This window comes from Drosophila albomicans, chromosome 2R, assembly GCF_009650485.2.
Source record: "Drosophila albomicans strain 15112-1751.03 chromosome 2R, ASM965048v2, whole genome shotgun sequence".
NCBI classification, from domain to species: domain Eukaryota; kingdom Metazoa; phylum Arthropoda; class Insecta; order Diptera; family Drosophilidae; genus Drosophila; species Drosophila albomicans.
In genome coordinates this window covers 9396506-9423167 of record NC_047631.2, presented here as the reverse complement: position 1 = coordinate 9423167, position 26662 = coordinate 9396506, and the positions used below count along the sequence as shown (strand labels likewise).

Genomic DNA, 26662 nt, shown 5'->3' with positions numbered 1-26662 from the left:
TATACTCACAGGCAAAATTTCTCTTCATATTATTTATTCTAGCAAAGTGATCAAATAATAAATTAAATTAAAATATATTTAATATATTTATTTATATTTATTTTGCTAACACTTAAAATGATGTTATAATGTTTACCCTTTGAAATATTTATTTACGATATTAAATCAAATAAAAACTGTTTGTGTTCTATGAATAATCCATGAATAACAAATGAAGTTTTTACTTGACGTGTGTCTGATGCATTTATGCAATAAAAAGTTCTTTGACCTTCACAAAAATGTTAATGCGAAGAATGAATAAAATTTGTTGAAATTTGTGTGCCATAAAAAGCGGCATAAAATTAACTGCAATTACTTTATGAGGAATTTAAATAACTTCATCTCTAATTATTAATGTATCTAAGAGTAGTAAACATTAAAAATATAGAACTACTTTGATTGAAATAAAAAACAATTTACATTTATAAAAACTCTAAAAACTAAGCTAACTTAATAAAAAGTATTTTAAATTTTGTTGATTCCAAAATTTACTAAAATCTGTATGAAAAAATATTAAATTCTTATTTAACAGTATTTTAGCATATTTCGATTTGTTATAGTAACTTTAATCCAGCAAGTGGCAGCAAAAATGTATCTCAAGGATGCCAAGCTCACCACAAAGCAAAAGCTACAAGATAAATAAACTGCAGACTCAAAAAGATGCACAGAATATCGTTCAAATATATTTGGCTGCTCTTCAAAACCATTTGCTGCTAATTGAGTTGAATTCAGTTAAAAATATCGAAGCACAGCTGAAATATGAGAGCCAACCTCAAAGATACAAAGATACAATTCGTTACCTGCAATTGAGTTTGGCCAAAGAGAAAGAAATGTGAATTGAAAATGTGAATGTCGTCTGCTTTGCGCCTTTGTTGCTCACATGCTCAAATGTCTAATGCAATTATGGCCCAGCCTCCCAATGTATCTCGCAGATACAAAGATACTCTCTGATACCCAAAGATACTCTCTGTTTATGCAGATGTGCGAGCAATGAAAATTCGTCCTCTGCTTTTGTGGCTTAGTTTTTCAGCATTCACATTCATTTGTATCTGTATCTGTATCTGCATACGTGTGTGTGTGTGTGTGTGTATCTTTTAGGTGTTTCGTGTGTGTTTTGAGTTTTGGCAAAATGTTTTTTGGGTCATATCAGTTTGACAAACATGCGGATTATCCCCGGAATTATTAATTATTATAACTGGCAAAGCACGAGCCTCGCTTTCAGCTGCCCACAGCTCAATGGGTGTACGTGTGTGTGTGTGTGTGTGTGTGTGCGTGTGTCAGATGAAAAAGGACAACAAACTGCTTGACTAATTAGTCAACCGAGATGAGATTTGTAACTTTTATTTTTGCAACAACAAAAAAATAAGCAAAACTTTTAACTCGTCACTTTGAGATACATTTGTATCTTTTTCTCTGCACTGATAAGCCATTTGACATTTTGTTGTATTTCAAATTTTGAAATGATAGATTTGTATCTTAAGTTTAAACTTATTGCGCAGATACATTTGTATCTTTTGTGCTCATTTGCATCTTGAACATACTTTTAGTTTTTTCTCCTTCTTGGTTTTTGCTTTTTTTTGTGTGGCGACTCTTGAGAAATTCTTGTAGTTTTGTAATTTTGGTGGCACGCCCCTTTCAGCGCCCTGTTTTTAGCCACTAATGCGCCTTTAATTTGCGGCCATGTTGCATGAAATGAGCTGCTAATGTGTTTCGGGCTCCATGCCCCAAAAGGGCTCGCGCTACATGTGGCAAACATTTCACTTGACGCGCCTAATGAGTTCAGGCAAAAGCCACAAAATGCCGCCCTCCCTTAGCGGGGGGTGGTGAAGGGGGTGGTGAAGGGGGGAGGAGATATCTTTTGGATACATTTTTCGATTGCAGAGGTCGCGACTTTGACTAAGTTGCTTTTGTTTGTTGGTTGTCGACAAGCAACAATTTATAATGAATATTTGAATTTCGACCTCCTTCTCCTCCTCCCTTCTCGCATAACTCTTTCACTCCTTGTCTTTCGTCGCCTGCAACAAAAGTGCAGCCTGCGAAGAGGGAATTGCATTGAAAATAAACAGCGAGAGAAATGTTGATAAACAAAACACAAAGCCTCAGAAAAAAAATGGGCAGAAGGTGAAAGTACAACATAAACACAAAGTGCAAATGCAGCGCCCTCACCCACACACACACACTTACTGGAGGTGCGAAATAAATGCGTAAACAATATTTTTCTTCTAGGCAACTGCAGCCACATGCTGCGCAACATTTCATAGGCGGCAACATGTTGCGAAGCGCAGAGAGAGCGAGAGCGCGTGAGAGCGCAGCGTCGTTGTTCTCAGAGAGCGAGAGCGCAACTTGCGTTCATTTTCGAAATTCGAATTTCGAATTGAGGCTGCCGGTTGTCGTTTGCTGTTGTAATTTTACATGCTGCACAAAACGGAAGAAGAAAAACAGCAAAACTCAACACAAAAAAATAAAGCATGTTGGGGGAGTGAACATGGAGTGGGGCCAAAGCGCACTGCGAGCGAGACATTGACCTTGATCAACATCATATTGTGATGGGATGCTGGACACTGTTGTTGCTGTTGCTATTGCTGTTGCATATTCGTCATAGGTTTTGTGATGAGCGCTTCACTCTGTTATGATTCTGAATTTGTATTTTTGATGTGGGGGAATTTTTTGTGTTTTTAATCCAACGAGGGATTTGTTTGGCATTGAGCTCAGAGAACAAACAGCTGGGCATTTAAATGAAAATATGTCTGTGCTGTTTACCCAATTGTCTATTTCATATGTATGTAAATATCATAAACTTGTGAAATTCGATGCTTGAAAAGGTCTGCTAAAAGTGCTTACTGTTTAATTACTAAAACTGGCGACAAGTTGTCAATTTTGAGAAACAGCTTTTTATGCGTAATTCGATATTTAACAACAATAAACAAATAATCATGCACTAAAATTTACGCTAAAAAAAGTTAAAATTGAAAGCAACGGCAGCAGAACAGCAACAAACATTCAGCGAGCAGTGTTCAAATTCAACTGTGTGTTGTTCAGCTTAGAACTGCAATGTGCCGAAAAGAGAGAGCGCACACAGAGAGCGCAATTGAGAGAGCGCGTAGGAGGCGTTCATTGGCGAAATGAACGAAATGTTGCCAAGCAAAGCAAAGCAGAGGCAAAGCGAGCAAGTCTGAACATGCATGTGCATGTGTATGCGTATACATGTATGTGCGTGTTCGGCGACGCCGTTGCTGCTATTGCGTCTCTCTTAATTTGAAATTCAGTTTCAGTTTTTGACTCGCAGTCGCCGCAAACGGACGTGTGCGTCTCGCGTATAATTTTCACAAATTTCCGAATGAACGAATACGAAACTTTTTTCCCCGCAAACGTATAAAAGACTGACGTGAAAAATGTTCAATACTGTGTAAAAGAAAATCTTACCGAAAATTTGTCGCAACTAATGTGCAAAAAGCATAAATACAAATAGTGATCACAACAACAAATTAAGAAAAGAGTGTGCTAAACTTGTGTTCAATAACCAAACAAAATAATTGAAAAATTGGTGTCGAAAAAGCAAAAAGCAAAATGAAATAAGCATAATTATACATTATAATTGGATTTGGCTTAATTAAAAACGGCAGCACGCAGAAAGTGTCAAAGCAAATTACAACAAAGCAACAAAAAGGACAGTGACAACAACAGTCAAGTCCTTTTTAATTTGGGAGTTAAAAAACAGCGGGTAAGTCATCAGCATCGTCAACTGGAATACAACAAAAGCAAAAAAAAAAACCAAGAAAAACTGCTGGCAGTCTTAAGAAAAGAGAACTCAACAAAACTCTTCGAGTGCAGGGATCTTGAACTTTGTTTTTGCATTTGCCGTGTGACAAAAGCATGGAGAGGTGTGTGAGTGTGAGAGGGACGGCAAGTGCAAGTTTTGGGCAAAGCTGCTGCTGCCTACGAGTGTCAAACGTATTAAGCACAACTCAAAAACTCAAAGAAAAAAAAAAAAAAGCAGCGGGCATCAAACGCTGTGTGGGCGAGTGAAAACAAACCTTTGCAATCGCTCTCTCTGTTCCTCTTTCTAACTCCCTCTCTTTGAGTGGGTCGAGCAAAGCTTATCAGCTGCTTTAAGTTGCTGCGAGCTGCAGATTATCGCTTAAGCAAAACACCAACTTCACTCTCATTCGCGCCTTCTCTCTCCCTCTTACTCGCTCCTGCTTCCGTTACAGTTACAGTTAAAAGATGAGCCAATTTTCGTTGTTGTTTGTGTAATGCAAATGGAATGCAACAGCAAATCAAAGAAACGCAACAATATTTGAGTGATTTTTTATTGTAGTGCATTTAAAGAGTGGAAATAAATTGAAAAACATAATAAATACTGCTTATTGAATTACTTTATAGGGAATTTAGGAATTTCTAGGAATTAATATTATACAAAAAAGGTTAGAGGTAATGTTATTCAATAATTTTTTGATTTCATAAGAAACTTTGAATATTAGTCCATAAGAATTTTCAGTGAATTCTAGGAAATAATATTTGACAAAAAGATAAAAACAAAATGGATTGTAAAGTTATAAAGAAGTGCAGTGTTTTCTTAACTGTTTGTTTGCCGTTAAGTCAGCAAACAAATAATTTTTCTACAGAGAGAATAAGAAGCCTTTGCTTTGATTCTTGCAACAACTAAAGTGCCGCCAAATAGCTTTAATTATAACCAAATAGAGAAAAAGTGTAGAAAAATGCAGATGGAGTCAAACTATACTTATGACATCTTCACACACACACACACACACCTTTGTTTGCCTAGTCAAACGAGCGAGTGCGAAAGAGATAGAGGAGGGAGAGAGAGAGAAGGGGAGCTGTCGATGCTTTATGTCGAGTGTCAACATTTTTTTGTTTTAAGTAAATTTGTTTAAATTATTAGCAAAGCAGCGACAAGCGCAACAAGTGTGAGTGTGAGGGGCAAAAAGACAAGCTTGCCACATTTGGCGGCAAGTTCATTATGTGTGTGCTTGTGTCTGTGTTATTCTTTGCTCGCGCTCTTTGCGTGTTTATTTTCGTTTGCACGCCTTAATCCTTTGGTAAATAAGCCAATGTCTTCATAACTCATAAATTTGCGGCAAACAAAATTTATGCTTCGGCGACAAGTGGGCACAAGATACTCTGCGCCGTCGACCGTTGAATAAATGAGCTGTTAAGCGAGGCAGTCCACAGATGTGCAGATAAATAATAATAACTCAATCTCAAACTCCGACTCCAACTTTGCGGCCTACGCGAAAAACTTGCAGCTTGTATTAAATGTATCTTGTATCTTTGGGATACACATGCAAGTGAGTGAAAAAAAGATTTAAAGTGAGTCTGCTTACCTGTCGCCACATCGAAATTGAAATTGAATTTTAATTGTCCACACGATCCCAATGGAAACATGACTGCTACACATGTTGACCCTTCTCCCTCCACTTTTCCACTCCTTCCTTCTCTGTTTTTTGTTGGAAAAAAGGCTCACAGGATTTCCGTTTGCTGTTTGTTTTCAAATTTATTTCGTTAGCCGCCTGTCCACTTAATTAGTATGCGAATCGCGTGCTTTATATAAATTTTATAAACGAAGTTAAGACATAAATTGTAGTTTGGGAAAATAAAGAGAGAAGAGTTGAAATGACTTTATTAAATTCAAAGTCGCGTGGGAATTTATTGTATTTCAACACATTCAAAGTAGTTGTTGAAGTTCAAGGTTTGGGAATTATGACTCAAAGGTTCCAATATGCTAAGCTTCTTTTTAGCAAAGCACACACAAAAAAAAAAAAAAAAAAAATACAAAATAAAACACTCGCTAAGCACCTTATGCAAATAGTCAACACAATATTTACAAAAGAAGCATAAAAAACATAAACAGTAGAGAGCAGGAAACGAAACAAAAACGCACGCGAAAATTTGTAACAAAAAAAAAAAAAAGAACGTAGGGGAACGGAGAGAGAGAGAAAAGAAGAAAAATGGAAGCATAAGGAATAAAAAGTAAAAAATCTGAAAACAAAATATTTGTTATACGCTTGTAATTTTCTCGCACGAGGAGCGAAAGCCGTGAAAAAAGGCAGGCACTCTCCGTCTCTCTCTTTCTTTATCCCTCTGAAGAGTAGGTAAATGCCGGCGAAAAGTAGAAGGAGAATAAGAAGCCGAATCAAAAGCAGCATCACAATGAGAATGCGAAGCAAACGAAACGAAACTTTATCGCAGCCGTCGCAGGACATGCTTACTGTTAGTTTCCAAGCACGCTTCTTCTCTCACTCTTACTCTCTCACACTCGCACTCGTACTCACTCTCCGTCTCGTCTTGCTTTTGCTCTTAATGCTGAGTGACATTGATGTGACATGCCCGTCATCTTCTGCCTCTGCTTTTGCACTTCCCATTCCATCCCATCCCCCATTCTTCATCCTCTGTGTTGTCGTCGTTGTCGTCATCTCTGGACAAACAAGAACAGCAACAACAACAACAACAACAACGACAAGAACAACGGTGCTTTGCTTTATTTAAAAGTTTTGCGTAATGTGGCCGCAGGGGGGCGTGACAATGTTAGTAGCCCAAACACCTCGCCCGACTGGACAACAACAACGACAACAACGAGAGCGGCAAATAATAAATGATATGTAAACTAAGGCAAAGTTGCCTCCTTCTCTCCCTCTCCATCTTTCTTCAACTTCTTCGCCTTATTTTCGTCATACTCATTTCTCTTGCCGTTTTTTTTATTCGCATATTTTAGTCTAGATTTTTTGGTAATTTGTTGCATGCTCTGAGGCGTTGTTTATCCAGCGGAGAAAACGAGCTTTAAAGCTGCCTTTAAAATGCAGGCTTAGGATTAGGAAAGCTTGATTAATCTACTCAATGGTAAAAGTCAGCGTGAAATTGTGCAAGATTGAATGTTTCTTGAATTTTAACTAGTTTTGTTAATATTCTTGAAACTATTCTTAGTTGTTGATGTTTGATTAATCAGTTTGCATATAAAAAATGCAGCGTGAAACTACAATTTAGTTAAATTTTGAGTATTTCTTTCGAATTTATTTTGTTTTCTTTCACATCACTACATCAAGCAATGCCACTACTCAAAATCAGCGTGAAATTGTGCTGTTGAAGTATTTTCTTGAATATTAACGAATTTATTCAATTTATTTTCTATCCTATACTTCGTATAAAATGCTGCTAGATTCCATCTGTCGAATATAAAATATTTCTCTAATTTCAACTAGTTTAATTCTGTAACTACTTCAACCTATTATTATTCGTGTCATCTTTCGATGACCCGAATTGAATTCCCCAAGCAATTTGCAATCTATTCTACTTCGAGAGAATGAGAATAAGAATGTTATCCCGCAGAGCCCATAACACTTATCGTTGTCGAATAGCCGAATACTAACTACATCTAATGTCTCAATTCTCCATTCTCAATGTCGACTACCTGAACTGACAGCGGTCTAGACTCGAGACTCTAGACAGTAGACTGCAGTCTCTAGTTATTTTTTTTTTTTTGGTACCGCACCCATATCAGTTACAGCCCAAAACGAATTAAAATTACACACATAGAAAGAGACAGAGACTGAGACAGAAAAGAGAGAGAGAGAGAAGCAGAGGAGGGAGCGACATGTCGATCCTAGGGAAAGAACATTTATCATTGCAGCTAATAAATGTGTTTCTGTTACCTGCGTTTTTTGGTTTTTGGTTCTCGTTTCTGACCCCGACGTGGTTTGGCTTTCGATTGAGTCATTTAAATGCGTGGCAAAAAAACAAAAAAACACAAATACCTAAAAGGAAAATAAGAAAACCCAATACAACCCTGAGGCATTGTCCAGCTAATTTTGAAATTATGTTCCCTTTTTGCCCAATATCAAATTGTATCTACTATAAATGTTAGATGGAGTAACAATTCAATTCAATTGTAGACAGCTGTTGTTCCCTTCGCTCCCTTCTTTATTTGGCAATTGTGAGCTAGAAGTAGTGAAAGTATCTCAAGTGCAAAGTCAGGCGATAAATCAGTTTTAAAGAAAGAAAGCCTAGTTCAATTGGATAGGGTTAAGCAGACTTTCTTTAATTGGCCTGAAGTGTTTGTGTCTCTCTATAAAAAGGATTTCTTTCCATCATCGTTGAGTGCTTCTCTCTCTTGAGCTTGAGTAGTGTCGAACGCAGCTGCTGCTCTTGGAGTCTTGAATCTCAACTTTAAGCCAATTATCTAATTGCTTTCATTTCGCTTTGATTCGTTCTTATCACAATGCCCAGGCTACTGCTAATTGCTGGAGTCACCTCAGCAGGACCTCCAACTCCTGTGATTCTCCTTCCCTCGTTCATTCTGCGTACTTTGATTTCCATTTGCGCTTCCTTGGCGCGTCCATAACATTTCCGCTTTACGCTTGGTCGGACATTTCCCAGGAGACGTTGACTGCGTCCCAGACTTAATCTCGAAACAAATCGATTTCGTTGTCTCGTCTGTCTTCTGTGTCTTCTCTTCTCTTCGCTTTGCTCTTCTTTTCTTTGGGCTGTCGTTTCCTTTTCCATTTCGTTTGCAACTTGCAAGTTTTTCAACACGATTTATTTCATTATTTTGGACCTTTGGGGGACTTGAGGTTTGAGGCTTTTAATGGGCCGCTTCAAAGCTAATCAGCAAACGGTTTCAGTTTCAGTTTTCAGACAATTCAATCGATTTTCGACCAAACAAAATAACTTTAAGTTTCGCTTCCTGAGTTATGCATCCTCAGTTTCAGTTTTGTTGCAACTTCATGTTGCATTTGTGCTTTTTTACTCTCTTAGTTTCTTTTTTTTTGTTTGTTGTTATTTATTAGTTTGACTTCGTTTCAATTCCAGCGCATTCAATTCAATTCAATTTTCTTTACAACATTTCATCTTTGACATGTTTTGTGTGTGTCGTTCGGTCTGTTTGTCTCTCTGTCTCTCTGTCCGCTGTCATTGTATTTTTCGAGTCACAGTCTTTTTACTTCTGCCCCATACACAGCAACATTGTGTGTCAGACTCGCCTCGTCGTCTTCGTTTTTAATATCTTTTAATCTCCAATGTCAACAGCGGCTTACATTTGATTGCAAGACAACAACCACAACAACAACAACTGCAACAACAACAGCAACCGATTGTAGTTTTCAAGATCTTATCAGTTCAGTTGCTTCGACCTGCCTCCATCTTCCTCTCTCTCTCTCGTTCAATCTCCTTCGCTCTTCACTCAGTGCCACACTCTCTGACAACTGTCAGCTCTCAGTGCAGCTAATTAAATGGCCCAACTGGCAACATATGTTGCCTCCTTGGCTTTCCTCTCTCTTGCCTCTCGTCTCTCACTCTCTCTCTGAATTTTCCCCCAGGCTGTCAAGTCAAGCTGGCAGACAGAGCTTAAGCCGCCTCGTAATCCAGATAGACCGTTGGCATTGTTGCGCTGATGGAACCAATTTGGAAGCGATTGTCACTGGCGGCCAGTTATCGATAATAGGCAGTTGAGGCAATCGATAAGCGGTGAAAGGTAGTTTGAGTTGAGATGCTGATAGCTGGAAGCATTTCAAGATGCTTAACGATAATAGTTATCAAAAGTAGCGCAACCAAATTCTAAGATGCTTGTGAAAATACACTTTGTGTTTCTCGATAATAATTATCGACAGTCGAGAAAAGAAATTATCGATTATTACAGCAATATTACATTAACCGCAAATAACTTTATTATTATTCAATTTGAATTGCGCTTATCGATAGTACGTCATCAGTTATCGATAGTAACAACTGCACCCCAAACCACTTTAATCAATTTCTCAATTATTTTGTCAGCATATGTGTGAAGAATAACAACAGAACCGCATTCGAAAGGATAATAATAATCATAAAAAATAGAAAAACAGAGAAAAGGAAAACCTTTAAAGGGGGTTGAGCGCTGGCTTAAAACAATTGCCAGTGACTGGACAGATTTAGGAATACAAAAAAAAAGGAAAATGTATATTTAGCAGAAAGGGATGAGGCAGGACACACGCACAATAATAATAACAACAACAACAAAAATAACTGAGCGGTGGTAAAAAGCCAAAGCAAATAAAAATAAATATGGAAAAAATAGAAACGCATTAAACAAAATCAATAAAAATTAACATGAAGCGTTAACAAAATCTGGGACGGGGTTGCTTTCCACACACAGCGGGGAGCGAGGCGAGGGGTTGGGATGATCATAGACTCTGAATTGTTTTTAGGGGTGTGAATAAGCTGTTCGATCCGAGGCTAAAAGTTTTCGCATGTGCCAAAGGAAGTGTGGCCAGGATCAAGCTAGTTACGTGCCTCGCTTTACGGTTGCCAGCTAATGATGGAGAACAGAAAGAGAAGAGAATGTAAAAGATGCCGCCAGCTGTTGTCCGAGGAGACAAACCTCCGCACTTCGTAATCCCTCGACTAACCAGAGAATTTTCCTTTGTTTGCTTTTTCCTTACAGCGCCGCCGCCGTTGACGGCTGTCCAGCGAGATGACAGCGATCAGGAAACGCATTTGACACGCAGCCCAAACGATCTCACACACAAAACACACACACGAACACATACATACATACATAAGACACACAACCAAAACGAGGGAAAAACCAAATTTGGAAAAACAACCAAAAACGTAAACGAATCAAAGAAAACGTTCAACAAATGTGGAAAATGTTGGATACAATGATGGATGCGGATCTCTTCATGTTCGAGTGCGATGAATGCGCCGGCATGCCACTTGCAGCACCACCACAGTTCCTCATCCCGCCACCGCCACGCCCACCCGCCCTTGCCGAGTACACGGTGGTGCCACAGGATTGCAACGAGGAGCAATTGGCACAGCAGCAATGGGACAGCGACGTCTGCCAAGCGATGCCGGTAAGTGCAAAAACTTATGCAACCTAATGAGTAAGGGTTGCAACCCTGTCTAATGAGCTGTTGCCGCTGCCACAGCTGTTGGCATTTTCCTAGCAAGCTAAAAAGCTGCTGCAAGTGGAAATTGTTGAAAATGCGCGAGGTGTCAAAAATTGATGTTGCCTTATTGAATTATTGCCTCATTTCATTATGCATACAACAATAATAATAATGCGACCCTTTTCGGGGGATGAGACCTTAAGAGGGTTAACCCAGTGGGCGTGGCAAAAGTTGAGTGTTTGACACTTCAACTTGATTGCGTATTGTGCACCGAAAGTCTGCCGCAATTTATCAGAGCAATAAATCTGGCTGTCCGTCTGACCGCGAATAAACACTTGAAATACTCGCAAACTATTAAAGCGAGTAGGATAAAATTTGACATGTAGTTGGTGATATGTTGTTACCTTTCTTTAAATGTTGAAATTTATTATTGAATTGTTTTTTAAAATTGTATTTCTTTAAAATTTAAAAATTGATTGGTTTTGGTTTTCTATTAAAATTATGTTTTATTCTTAAAGAGTGTTCTTTGCTTCACTTTTGCTTTGGCTTTAAGGCCTTTGAAAAAAAGTCTACACAGCCATTCAACCACAAGGCAACACTTTAAGGCCATTTTTGGCTCCTTGAAGTCCTCAGTTCGACTCGTCTCGAGTCTCGACTGTTGCCAGAGCAACAGCTGTTACTCTTCTTTGGGGGGCAACAACAAGAATAAAATGTATAATAAAAAACGTCATCATTATGAGGCTGGCCAACACCCTCGACAGACTGTCCAGGCAACAACAAATTACAATAACAATGAAAAGTTAAGCGTTCGACGCACAACCAACAACAACAAAAAAGAAAAAAGGACAACCCAAGTTGAGTCGAGTAGTTGGCAAGCATAGAATGAAAAGCCAGAAGGGCTCAACAAGCTGGGTTGGGGGTTGATTCCTCGATTCCCTGGCAACATATGGCCTCGAATTCGTGTGGCAAACCTTAAAGAAAAACTGTTACAAATTATTTGTTGGGAAAACTAAAGAACTCAACTCAAGAACTGTGTAACCCGGCACTCGTTCTAATCTCTCGCTCGCCTGTTTGTTTAGGCAATGAGGAGGAAACACAAAACACAGAAAACACAACAAGATCAAATTCCACATCAACACTTTGTCAGTGAGTTGCATTGATAACCATATATGAGACTCACGTGCCTCGCTCTATCTTTAATTTTTTTGCTCTTCTTTCTTTTCTTTTTTTTGGGGGGGGAGAGCGCCAAGACTCGAGTGTTTTCCACTTAGTTCTCGACATTTATGTAACAGAAAATGGAAATTTCAATAAATAGAAAATGTTGTTGAGCGTTTTGTGTGTGGTCCCCACAGATAACGATAGATCTTTCAGTGTGTGGGCACTTCAATATGTCATTCATTCCCTCTCTATCCTACACTCTAATTCCATCTCTTTTTCTGGTGGAATTATGCTGACAAATCAAATGTGCTGGCATGTCTTAAATTGCCAGTTTCCCACGTTCGTAGTTATCGTCTATCGTTTATCGTATATCGAAATGCAATTTCATGCTTCCACTAACTGCCATTGAGGTAAATTCGTTGAAATCTGTGCGAAGCAGCTTAAATTCAATTGCCATCAGCATCAATTTAATGGATTAGCACCAAAAAAAAAAAAAAAAAAAGGAAGAGAAATGCCAAACTCAAGTCTATGTGTGGCGTTGAGAGGGGTGTTGTGGGGGGAATTTCACTTTGTGTGCGTGTGTGAAATTCTCTCATCAAATTGATAAGTTTAACGGGAATTGTGCCAATTTGGCAGAGCGACATGTGTGAGAGAGAACGCAACATATGTATGTGAGAAAGAACGAGATGGCAAGAGCAGCAAACGTAATTGTCAAATGCAGAAATAAACAGAAACTTAGCGGCTGCAGGATATCCTGTAAAATCCATTTGCTTTTTAAATATAATTTTTCAGGATTCTGAACTGTAATTTTTATGAATTGTTTAACAAATTCTTGAGATTTGTCGAATAGATAACTTATTTCCTAATTTCACATCTGAAAGTTGTTGCAAAAAAAGTTATAAAGCTAAGTTATATTATCTTAAATGAAAAATAATAAAAAAAAGTATAAATTTAAATGATATTTAGAGTTAGCAGACTAGAATTTTTTTGACAGTTACAGAAATTCGAAATTTTTAAATGAAATTACTCCACAATGACAAAATTTATAAACGAAATGAATTCACTATTAGGATGAATACTTAAAGTTAGTCTAGCATACCTCATCAAATCATTGAAACGTACAGGGTATTTAGAAATCTTTAAAGTCAAACGGAAGTGGCAGCATCACGCAAAGGATTCGTGGAGCGACATGTTTCTCGCATTGAGGGGGGGCGAAAAAAAAAAATCGAGGACGACGCGTCAAACATGCGAAATTAAATTTGGAGCGCGTCGCTCTCAGCAGCAGCAAAAGAAGTAAAAGAAGAAGAAGAGGGAGGCAGTAGAGGGGGCGTGGCAGCCAAAATAATCCTTTCTTATTATTTTTCTGCTTTTTTTGCTTTGTGCGAAAATATTTCAAGTCGCTGCGAGAAATCGCTTTAAATAAGCAGAGAGTTAGCAAAGTGTACAAGACGAGGAAAAGCGAAGACGAAGAAGGAGGAGGAGAAGGGTAAATGTCTTGACATTGATATCAAATGTCGTGCGAAAGCTTTTCCGAATGCTCGCAAATCGCATTGTCTAAGGAATGTTGCATAGTTTCGCAGTCTGCTTTTTGGGCGCAAACACAACGACAACGACGATGATGATGATGAAGATGAAGGAGAAGAGGAATCAGAAAAAGAAGAAGAAGAAGAAGAAGAAGGTTGTTGTTTACAGTTGACACAGAGCAGACACAGCTGCAGACAGCTGAGGAAAATGGAATGAAAAATCGTCTGGAAATTTGCTGTGACAATAACAAAATTGAATTTACATGCAGCACATCGAAATTTTCAGTTGAACTCGCATTAAATAGCTAAAAAGATAGATGAGAATAACTCACTCGCTCGCTCTCTCGTGAGAGAAGAACTTTGGAAACTTCCTTTAAGAGAAACTCGCAAATAAGTGTGAAGTTGACACTACAAAATGTTTCTTTCGTTTTCAAACTCATTTCACGTAACGTAAAACTGCCTAAAAAGTGCGAAGAAAAGAAGAAGAAGACGAAGAAGAACGAATCCAATTGAAGGCATCTCAATCACAAGTTGTTTCCAAACAATTGCACTGTCAAGTGGTTACAAAACTGCATCAAGTTGCCAACATAAACACTGGCAAAAAGGAGGTGGAAGAATAGAGGAAGAAAAGAAAGAGGCAAGCGGAAGTACAGTCGATATGCACGTGCTGTGAAATCGAAGTTGGTTTAGTGTTGAAAAAGGCGTTACACACACATGTAGAGAGAACTTTTCGCCTTGTTATCAGTGAAGAACTCAGAACTCAGCTGTTGTCCTTGTTGTTGTTGCTCTTGTTGCAAGTGCTGCAAGTGGCACGTGCTTTGTTGCAAGACAAAGAGATCGAGTTGGCAAAGTTTTCTCAAATGAAAATGTTGCAAGTTGCCACAAGCAGGTGCAACATTTTGACGCATACTCGTGTTGTGGATTTTCGCTGTTGCCTCGTTGTGGAAATTGGGTCACATTTCACTTAATGGCCTACTCGGAAATATTTTTTGCCCTTGAGCCACGAATTTTTCATGATTACAAAGTTTTCGTTTCTGGTTTTTTTTTGTGGCATTTGGCAACACTGCCCTTGTTAATCTCCATTTTGTTGGGGCTGTAAACTTTATGCCATAATTTCTTATTCACTCGCAAAATTCCCATTTGCCTTTACCTCCTAATGTCTTGTGGCTTAATTATTTTATCGCACAAGTTGGCAGCACCATTTTAATGCAGTATGGTCGCTCTGTGTTTGCTTTTAACTGTTTACTGTTTGCCTTCGCCTCATGTTTGCCTTTACATAAATCGTTCAAACTGTTATCGTTATCTGCATTTAATTTATGATTCCAGCTACCTAGTTGCAAGTTGACTTCGATGGAAAACCTTCAATCATTTTCCTACTGCATACTACTGGAAAACACGCTTATCTGTGCAAACAAAGCGAACTCGCATTTGGTAACAACTCTTTGTCGACCCCATAGTTCGTTCTCGTTGACTTTTTATCGACGGCCCTCCGGTTAATCCCCAGTTGCAGCTGAAGGCTGTCGCAATTCCCATTCTCCGAAACGGCAGCCACTCATTAATTTGCCCAGAAAACGCACCGAAATGAGCATTACAAATAGGTAACATGCCCCCTTCATATAGATTTATCGATTATCGTCGCTGCCTGCGGCGGAAAGAAAAAAAACCGAAACCGAAACCGAAAACGAGACAAAAGTAATTGTTTTCTTTGGTGTAGGTGAGTTGCAGTCGAGCATAGACGAATTGAGAGCAGCTTTGAGTAGCTTATCGAAAGCACAGCTTCCCCTTGCCACATGACACTGCCACAAAGTGGCAGCCACAGCTCATTAATCAATTTGATTACGCGACGCAATGAGAGCTTTGCGAGTTTTTCTTTCTTTCTTTAACTTTTGACTCTCCCTCCAACACTGTGTGTTCATTCCTCCTTCCATTGCTCTCATAATTGTTTAATTTATTGTTATTTATTTGTTTGCCACAGTTTCATGCGGCGATTTGTTCGTAAATTGTTTTCAAAACAATTTTCTCGAAACACTGAAAAGTCTTGAAAATTATATGATAAGCGAGCGACAGTTGAGTGGTGGGGTAGAGAAGGGGGGGAGGGGGAGTTGCCCCTTTGCTCAATAGTTTAAACAATTTCGCCATGAGGCAACAACCGGCTGCTGTCAATATTTTTATAGCTTATCTCGCTTTTTGGATGAATTGGGAGCGGGACTATGTTTTCTTTACCCTCCTCCTCCTCCTCCACCTCGCCCAATCGATGCCTTTTGTTTGTTTACACTCATTCAAAATGATTAATTTATAGAGGGGGGGAAGGGGGGATGCTTCCGCATTGAATGAAAACTGTGCCATCGCAACACTGAGCAAATAAATCAACGAAAATACGTAAAACTATTTGTTAATAAATTAGTGTATGCACAAAATGCATTTCAAACTAAAGTGTGGCCTACATAATTCCAGCGTGTGGACACACTGCCTGTCTTCTCTCTTCTCTCACACACACAGTTGTGTGTACACACTGGCACAACACAGGCGAAATTATTTGCACAGCTGTCAAAGCTTGACCTCGATTTCATTTCGAGCGCAGCTTTTGTCTCTCTCGTCGCTTCGTTTCGCTCTCAGCAAAATATTTTTCAATGTTTTCTGACTGATTTATGATGCGTATCTGATTGTCTTTCTCTGGCTGAGTGTGTGTGTGTGTGTTTGTGTTTATCTGTATTTGTGTTGGCGCAATGACAGGTGCAACTTTTGCATTTTTACTTTTGTTGTTGACAAAGATCAACAACGCAAAATCAACTGTAAAACAATAATAACAAAATTTATTTACGTATTGCATCTCTGTGACATTTCTAGTTTTTAGTTATAGTTGTTTTATATCGGGATCTTATATAAAATTATAATTAAATGACAGTTTGTCGAAGACCTTTTTTTTAACTTATTTAATACATATTCTATATACGCATAACTGACCTTAATTTCACTGATTGTTAAAAGACATTTCATCTTCAAGTAATCTCAGAAATGTTGCCCAAAAGAAAAGAAACAAAAAGCAAGCAAAGAAAAAAAAAATAACGGTTAACAGCCGCGTGCGCTTTTGTTTGCATTTCGTTAGGCATATTTGCCGAAATTGTTTTTTACTTGTTTTGTTTGTTTGTTGGTTGGTGGAATGCAAAATGGCTTTGTGTTTGAGTTGCTTCGTGATTTGCATCGTCTTGAACTTTTTACTTTTACTTTTACTTTTCACTCACTCACTTTAAATGCTAAGTAAGCTCAACTCACTCACTCACTCCCTCTCTCTCGCTCTCTTACAGATTCTGGATGCCAGCCTTTACAGCAGCCAATCACTGGCCACCTCAGCGATGATTGCGGTTTTCTCTTTGCTGCTGGTGCTCATCGTGCTCATCTCTTCACTGTTTGTCTGGAAGTAAGTAATTTACATAGGTGCGAGCAGTGCACACTCTGCTTAAGCTCGATCTCTCAATTACTCTTAGACCACACACACAAGACATCACTCTGTTGGTCTTGTCTTGCGGTTGCAACATGTTGCATGCTGCAGACTTTACTTTCTGATTTAGTGCTTTAATTATGTGCGAGTCGGCTTTGCCATGATAATCATAATAAAGTTCGCTGATAATTTTGCACACAAATTCATAAACCGTAAAAGTGTTGGGTCATCCAAAAATTTGGCGCCATATGAAAAATGCATGCTATGCGCCAAATGCGAAAACGTATAAACATTATAAACTATGCATGGCCACACACAAACACACACACATGCAATTGTAAAAACCCATTTGCTAAAGTCACAAAAACAAACAAGTAAACAAACAACAACAAGAGCAAATGCAACGGCGACCAAACGAAAATTAATGTAGTCTACTTTCAAGCGCTGACCTACATGAGTGAATCTATGTGTGTGTGTGCACTCTTAAAACCAAAACTAAATTAAATTGAAATTTTAAATACACACAGCAAAAAAAACGTGAGAAATGACCCTTCCCCTGCCCTAAAACCGAAAGCAAACACAGTTACATCAACTTTTTGGCAGCACAAAAAAATAAAACAATTTACTATCCCCACTGCAAAAACACAGAAAAATGCAAAAAAAGAAATACCAGAGAAATAACACACACACACAAAAAAAGAGAACTCTCTCAGATTGCAAACCAAATGAAATCTGCAGCAGAAATAACCGCAGCAAAAGCAAACGATGGGTTTCAGAGGGGGGTGGGCAAAGGGGCAGCGAAAAGAGAAAAGAAAGGAAACAAAACCAAGCCAAACACAAACAGCATGTGAGTGTGTGTGAGCAGTGAAAGAATTTTGCACGCACGGCATTAAAGTGAGAGAGGGAGACAACGCGCAAGCAGTTGAGGGGGTAAACGGGTGAGCGGGTAAACGGGTGAGCGGGTAAACGGGCAACAGCCTCCCAGTTCTCGCCTTGTAAGCTTTAAAAAAAGTTCCACTACTTTTCATAGTAGTGGTAGCCCATTTATCCGTCTCTCTTAGTTTAAGTGTGAATGTGTGCACTGTGTGTGTGTGTGTGAGTGTGTTTATTCATTTTAATGGGTTAACCAAATTTTGAAGCTGCGTTTTTCTGCTCTCTTTGCACATGAATTAAAAACTAAACATTTATTTGACTTTATGAATTTGCTTACGAGCAAAGTAAAGTAAATTAAATTTCCCATATCACACACACACATGTCAGAGCTCTTAAAGCTTCGACTGTAAGTCTTGTTCTTCTTTCTATTCTCATTAACATCAACAAGTGTGCGAAAGAGAAGGCAACGCATCGATTTTGCTGTAATATTCATGGCACTGCTGCTATCAAAAGAGAAGGAGAGAGAAGGGGCATATCTGAGCAGTTGCTACAAGCGATTTTCATACATATTCATTAAAGTTTACTGACCGCACGAACGCACAGTTGGGGGGCGTGGCAGGGCAACATAGAAACCACACACACACACACACACACAGAGATATCCTTGTTGTTGGTTTTGTTGTTGTTGTTGCTGCTGTTGTGCTTCATCATTTCTGAGGTTATGGCCATGACCAAAGCACACACACAAAAAGGCACGACGAGCATCTTTATTACACACGTAGAGTGAGAGAGAGCGAGATAGCTGTTGCTTTAAGTGTTGCCCCAAAAACTTGCCCCATTTGCTATCTGCATGTGCGTGTTTCTTTCTATGTGTGTGTGTGTGTGTGTGTGTGTGTTTGTGAATGACTATGAATGTCCAGCGCAAAAAAAGGAAGTAGCAAAAAAAAAAAAAGAAAAAAGAGCAACACAAGTTGAGGCCGACGCCATTTTTGTGGCATTTATGATGTGGCACATTATTTTGCCTTTATGGGCCTCGAAAGCAGCCAACAAATAAATATGAATATGAATGTGAATGTGAATATGAATCTGTGTGTTATCGTGTTGCGTGTGTTGCACAGCAAAACCTATAAATAAAATACAAACTAATTTTATTTATATTTTTTTGCTGTTTCCTACTTTTATGCTCTTCAAATAAAATAATCATAATGTCAACACATTAAATAGAATATCTTCAATCTGTTAAATCAACAATTTAAATGACTTGCGAAATTCCCTCGTTGGATTCAGTTTCATGAGCATAAATTGCATTTATTATGAGTCATAATTACCTTAATTATTTTAATAAACCACCAGAGTGTTGCAACCCTTTTATGTTGCATATTTTTTTGCAAATGTTTGCACATGCAACTTTATTAATTGCATAAAATTGGCGAGCTATGCAACATGTGGCAGTCGTGGCATGTCGATGAAGTGCCATGTCATGTAAAATTGTTAACATTGTCGCCAGTTAATAATATTTAAATAAATATGCTCAAAATATGCAAATAATTGCAATGCGATAAATGTTGCCTTCTCTCTCTCTCCCTTTTACTTTTATGTAATACTGTCTCTCTTCCTTTTTTTTTTGTTGCCCGTACATTAAAGTTAAGCATCTCCTTAACTCAACTCGGGTCGACACGAGCTTCTGCATATTTAATAGGCAGAGCCCCTGGCAACCCTGGCAACCACAAAAGTTATGTGCGTGTGTTGTTAATGCTGACTGCTAAATAAATAAAATCAATTTCACCTGCTTGCAATTTCATTTGCCACGCAGATGACAACGACATCCAAAAGGGGCGCCCTGAAGTATGCAATAACAATCACAATTTATTCTCCAACCCTGATTGTTGTGTTGCCCTGGCAATTTTTAATCAAGACCCAAATTACGAGGAAAGTTTGTCTGAGTTTAGTTTGCATTACAAATTAATTTGAAATTGAGAATAATTTCGTGTTTGTATTGTGTGCAACACACAGATTAATTGCAACAAAACCACAGACATGTCTTTGGCTTACCTTTAACATTTCCCTTTAACCTCCTTCCTTGCCTCATTTCCATATCAAACAAGGAAGAAAAGGAAAACTCTTTGGGAATAGGCTTCGACTTGGCGCGCCTTTGTAGTTCAATTTTCGCACTACATTGAGTTTTTTACGTGCCTGCGACGTGCAACCCCCCAAAGCGTATGCGCTGCCACATGCCACATGCCACACGCCGCATGCCCCTTTGTCGAGTCGAGTTCGAGTTCATAAATAAAAGATTCGCTTGCATACGTGAAGAGCGAGGCGAGAGCACTCTAGAATTTGACTTGGATCGGATTGTTGCCTCAGCTACTCTTGCTTTCATTCTCTTTTTTTTTGTTTTTTATTGTAAATTGCTTATGCCACAAGGCAACCCTTGCTCACTTCGTGTTGCCCCAAAGGTATAGCGTCTCCTTCCTCCCTCTTTGAACATACAAATACTTCACTTTGCCGAGTTTCTTGAGTTTGGCAAATTGTACGACACTCCAGGGACGCAGCGTCCATTCCAATAGCTGGCCATAATGCTTAGAAATCAAACAAGGCGCTTAAGGGGTTAAAACACACACACACACACACACACGCATACCCACACATAGATACATTAAATCTGCACGCGCTGCTTTCGTTTTTACGCCTCGTAAGTGAAATGAAATGAAATAAGTTAAAGTGGAGGAGTGGAAGATTCTTTTGCTTCTCTGCCTCGTTGTCTTGCTGTGGCATGCCACATTATTTAATTTACTTTTAAGAATATTTTACAACGCTGCCTGACAGTCGACTTAGCCAAGTAAACAGACACTCAGCCAGCTGACTCACCGACTCTTAACCTCAGCACATAGACACACACACAGAGCAGCAGACAGCAGAAAGCAGAGACTGAGACTGTGTTGTCATAATGCTCTCACTAAGCAAGCGTAAACTTGACTTTGGACTCCATTTGACAGCAGCTGTCGCAGACGTTTCCTTGCTTCCTCTTCGCCTGCTATTCGTAAAGGTTTTAGCGCGCGAGAATTTAAGTTGCTTGTACTTATAGCGCTTTATCTATCATTCATATTCTCCTTGACTCACTTTTTTTATCATTTTGCTATGTGCGACATTCGTAAACGTTTGCGCAATGAATTTCCTCTTCACCTGCTATTCGTAAACGTTTCAACCTAGCTTAGCAATTATAACACTTTATATTTGCTTTGATTTCAGTTGCTTTCCTTTTTTGAGCCTCTCTCCTTTTTTTTATTATTTTGCTTTGTGCCGCTTTCGCAAACGTTTGCACAGCGCATACAGTCGTCGCTTTCGTTCGAAATGAACCCGAAAGTAGGCTAGCATATTTAATATATATTTTCCTGTGCCTTGCCTCATTCTCGCAATCAGGCGAAGCTTGACATTGCATGCGAGTTGAGTTTTTACGAGCGACTTCCGTTTGACATCGCAGCCTGTTTACCTACAAGACATTTACAAGGCTGACAGTTTTCCCCTCCCTCCGCTTTGGGGCATGCTACGTGTGGCGTGGCGTCAATTTAATTTCACATTTTTCATTATGCTTATGCTATGGGAAGTCGGCGCTGACTGAGACTGAGAGTTTTTGCCATATGGCAGTCTTCAAGTGCTTCTACAAGGCATCTTTAGGCCAAAGTTGTTGTCGTTGTCGTTGCCGTTGTCTTTTGCCATGGGCAACACTTAATTATGTTCATTATTTTCATGGCACGCGGTTACCTCCAACTCCAGCTCCAGCTCCAGCTCGAGCTTCATCGAGCTGTTGTCATTTTGACATCCTTCCTTGACTCCTTCGCCTCTTGGTTGCTGCTTATTTAAATTGAATTTTATGTGGCGCACTTTTGAGTTGCTTTCACTTTTTATTTATACTCAGCATTCTTTATTAATCAAGTGGAGCTGGGGATATATATTCTGTGCACTGTTTACCTGTTTGGCCAGCTTGGCATTTATCATGGCTAGCCACGCCCATTTTGCAGCCATTACAAATCGATTTATCTTCCGCCGGCATCCTCAGCTGACCGAAAACTTATGGCTCTATTAAGCTGGCCTCGTTGCTCGAACAACGTCATGAATGTCATCCACATTCACGTTCACAATGTCGTCGATGTCGTCTTCTCCTTTTGCTCCTTTGGCTTAAGTCTGCCTTTAAGCTGCTTGCCCAATTAAAGTCCTTCTTTCTCTCTCTCTCTCTCTGTCTTATTTATGAGTCACATTAAGTACAGCTTTAAGCTACTTTACGCATTTTGCTTTTCTCTTTCTCTCTCTATTTGAAGCTGCTTAATGAGTAAGACAAATTTTAAGTTTAAATTTACTTCATTTAAGTTTATGCTTAAATGTGTTGCACTCTTTTTATATTAGTAGCTTTTTAATGAACTTTAAGCTACTTTATTGGATAAGAAGCTTTTTACATACATTTAAGTTTCTTAAAGTTATATGTTCTTACTCAGCTTTAACACACAAATTTGAAGTTAAAATGTGCTTAGAATAGAGCTTTAATGAACTTTAAGTAGATAAACTTAATTAATACGAGCTTTAAGTGCTTTCCCAGCTTTAACATTTACTAACTTTATCTCCCCTTCTCTCTTTCTATTGCAGAAACAAGCGAAAGGTGCAAAATCTGCTGCCCTGCAAGACGCCAACGCGTGGCGCCCTCAATGGGGCAATGCCACTGGGCGGCAATGGAACACATGGTCCTCATCATGCCATGTACGAGGATCCTGATGCACATTTGGGTCACCATCGACCGCTGGTAATGCGGCATCATCAATATCAGCACCATCATCAGCTGCAGCATCCGCATCATCATCATCATCACCATCATTACCAGCAGCATCCACATGCCGAGGTTAGTACGCAATCGCCTTCTTTCTCTCGCTCTAGTCATCCATCTCTCTCACTCTTTTCGTTGTCGTGTCCTGCTTATTGTTTGTCAATCTGTTTAATTGTCGTGCAGGAAGTTTTTGCGAGTTGTTGGCTGTCGAGTCCTGTTTGCGTGTAATGCGAGAGCTTGAGGCAACATTTCGACAATTGCTGTCAAAACATTGCACTGTCATTGTCAACTTGTCAGACACACACACACACGCACACACACGCTCACTCACTCAATTGAATTGTCAAAAACTGTGTGTAAAATGAGACCACATTTCCTTAGTGCCTTCGCTTTTTTATCCTTTTTATTCATTGATGTGCTATTGCTTTATTCTGAATGGACTATACCCACACTCCCTTATCCTTGTCCTTGTGCATGTGATATCCTTCCTTTGCTCCTTCGCTCGCTTTGCGGGCTCAATTCGTGCGTCTTTTGTGCCATTTTTACGACTCTGACGCCTTTGGGGAATCGGGACGTGTTTGTCTTCCTCCCGCTTCTTTGCAATGTCTTTTTATTCGCCTTTTTCATATTTCTTGATGCCGCTTTATGGTCCATTTTTTTTCCTCCCTGGCTCTCGCTCTCTAGCCTTCCGCTTACGCTGAAGTGCGTGTTTATTTTATTGTCTGATAAACAGCTCCTTTAGGCCATGGCTAAGACTGCAAATCCTTGACTCAAATCTGCTTAATGTCGCACACACTTTCCAATTATTGCATATTCCTCCGGTTGCTGTCTTTTCCTCTCTATTCCTCTCTGTCTAACGCTAATTGCTGGGCATCCATTCAAATGGCATTTAGGCGCTCGATTGGTTTCTTTCGTCCCTTAATGCCTTTGCTTTATTATTTTTTCTCAATTTTTCCTATTCCTACTTTTTCTCGGAATATCTGAACTGAATATTTCCCTCTCTTACTTCGGTTTATTCCTACTTCGTTTTATAGAATATCCTTTGCAACAACATCAACTAACTTTCCTTCTCTCTTTTCTTTCCTCTTACAGCTGCTGCAGGGCAAGAGCATACATTATCCTAGTGGCTATCCTATGACGCGGTCGCCGCCTTTCCTCGTCAGCTCCTCGCCCGGTCCTGATCCCTATCGCTCCAACGACAATGTCTACGAGGAGCTGGGTCCAGGACGCGTCGACTCCGATGGTGAGTCGGAGCCACCGCTGCATTCCGATGATGATTTCGCCGAGGACGAGCTGTCTCTGCCGGGCGAGTGCAGTTTCCACAAGGAAGCGAACACGGCGCAACAGGCAACGGCTGCCACAGCCAGTGGAACACCTTACCACGAGCGAGCAGCTAGTAGCAATGGGGCAGCCACAACAACGAGTGCGGCAACAGCTGCTGCACAGTTGCCAACACAGGAGCGACACAGTGTGCTCAGCTCTGGGTCGTCGACGGGTCAGGATGCGTCCACAGCGAGTGCCTCGACTGCAAGCAATCAGAATAACAACAATAACATCTCTAATGAGGTGGCAACTGGCACTAATCCCAGCCAGATGCGACGCACTCCACGCAATCGCCAGCAACAACGCCAGGAGGAGCTCAACAACAGCAACTCGACGGCGGAGATTGCGGATCTGGCGCCGCTCTACGACAATCGCAGCAACATGATGTCCCTCGGCTATCTGGCGCGTTCCACGGCGCCGCAGTTCTACAACACGCTGGAGCACGAGGTGGAGCGTCGCAATCGCATCAACGCACAGCTGAGTCAAGCGCCCGTTGCGCCCCTATCCACAATCTATCGGGAGCGCATTCGCTATCCCAGCGTGCAGCAATATCCCCCGAATAGTGCCCAAGGTCTGATGGCAGCCACGATGCGAGCGCGCACCCAACCCCGTCTGGTGGATCGTCGTCTGGCAGCGCATCAGCATCAACACCATCGCATCCATGCGGCACCGCTGACTGCGGAGCCAGCCTATGGCTATGCGGAACCGATGTACAATGCCAACTATTACTACGACAGTGCTGGCGGTTCAGCGCGTCCCTATGCCTCCACGCTGCTGCCCACAGCCACCTCCGACTACCGACATCCCTATGGCGACTCGAGCTTCGGCTCCGATTCCGGTTATAGTCATCATACGCCTGCTAGTTCAATTGGGCGACAGGATTACGATCTGACGGAGCAGCAACTCCCTAAGCCAAGCAAGCTGAGCGCAGCTTTAAGCTTTGGCTGGTCAAGAGGGGGTAGAAAAGCTCCGGCTGCAAGTGCAGCAGCGAATGCCTCGAGCAGCGAGGCAACCAGTCCCAACAACAACAGCAGCGCCTGCTCCACGGTCACCTCGCAGCTGGACAACAACAATGTGCAGCCAGCGTAGATCGACTTTGACTTGATCATGTAAATAGCAAAAGAGCCTTTCGCTCTGGGTTCTCATCAACTGTGTACAGCTCTAGTTGCAGCTTAAACCTTTAAGCTCCACCCCTATATCGATAGTTAGTGTAGTAATGTGTAAGTGTAGTACAACTCTCAACTGCTGCGTGTACATCGTGAAAGCAATAGTTCTAGCACATATGTTATGTATATTATGTATTCCTAAGGCTAGAATTAGCAATTTGCCCTCCTTTTGTATCCTATATAGGGTTGCCATAAGTTTTTCGCTTTATACATGCATTCTTTAAAGTGAAAAGTCAGCGTAATTTAAGCTTTTAGTACTACAGTATAAATAGTGTAACTCCTAGAAAGCAAAGAACTTATAGCGCCTAAGTGTTTTTCCAATGTGATTGCCAAATTCTACAATATAAATCTTAATATAATACGAAGCGAAAACAAACTCTAATTTATAATGTAACTTATAACGAAACTTTTTATCCTATCTGTAAATGATGCATTGAATTGACGATTTTTAACTTCTGTTTGTTATTTTAGTTTTTAAGTCAGAAACAAAAAAACAAAAAACAAAAAAACAAACAAAAAAATATACCAAACCATTAAAAAAAATACTATAAACATCAAATTGACTTTATTTTTTATTTAATTTGCATTTAGTTTGCATTTAAATAATTTTCAGAACATTTTAATTTGATTTCCACATTTTTGTTTGAGTAATTAGAGCAGTCGAAGTCGACACAGCGTAAAAACTCAACGAAACTTTTACGCTAGCCACCTAAAAATGTGTTGCATACTTTCAAGCGCAACGTATAATGTGAACAGCCACAGCGCTTGTGACAAAATGTGTAGCATACTTTTAGGGTTGCAATTTAATTTAATTAGTTTTGAATTTATTCATTTAGTTTTTCGCTTTTTTCAGCCAAGATAATGCATTTAACGTAGCCTTTGCGCCATGAAAGGTTCTCAAAAGACTGTTTACATATTAAAAATAAAACTGTATTTTACTTATTGTCATAACAATAATAAACGGTATAATAATCGACTATGATTAACAAACGCAGAGATAATTAGTTGATAATGCTTGTAAACTATGTGAAACTAAACACCCATTAGGTATATCGAGTGAACCTTTTTAGAATCCCGTTGAACAAATTAAAGGGTTCGCAGCCCCTTTAAACGAAACACTTGCTAGGTTGTATCAGAAATGTAAATAGCATGCGAATAGAGAACTCGAACCTCCCCCAACAATACCCTGTAAACATGTTAGAACTTCCATTTAGACTAGGAGAGACATTAAGGAGCGAGCTGTATGTTAAATCTTCATATATGAGCACAATGCAATGTATCCTATAATTAGTAGTATTAGCAACGTATTATAAACTAGACCTTGAGCCCCCGAAAAGAAAAAAAAATCAACAAATAATTGCTGTACATAGAGTACGACTATAATCAATAATCGATAAGCGTTAAGCGTCGTTACATCTAGCATAGCATGATCATCAACAGCCAGA

At 39.7% G+C, this 26662-nt stretch overlaps 1 protein-coding gene across 1 annotated transcript; it reads left to right on the top strand.

Moving 5' to 3' along the window:
• Positions 1 to 3327: 3327 nt before the first annotated feature.
• Positions 3328 to 25713, top strand: LOC117575754 (V-type proton ATPase subunit C). Its single transcript, XM_034260113.2, has 5 exons — positions 3328 to 3760; positions 10472 to 10886; positions 16909 to 17021; positions 22554 to 22803; positions 23821 to 25713. The coding sequence occupies exons 2-5, from the start codon at positions 10671 to 10673 to the stop codon at positions 25138 to 25140; spliced, it is 1899 nt and encodes a 632-aa protein (XP_034116004.1). The 5' UTR covers positions 3328 to 3760; positions 10472 to 10670; the 3' UTR covers positions 25141 to 25713.
• The last annotated feature ends 949 nt before the right edge of the window (positions 25714 to 26662 follow it).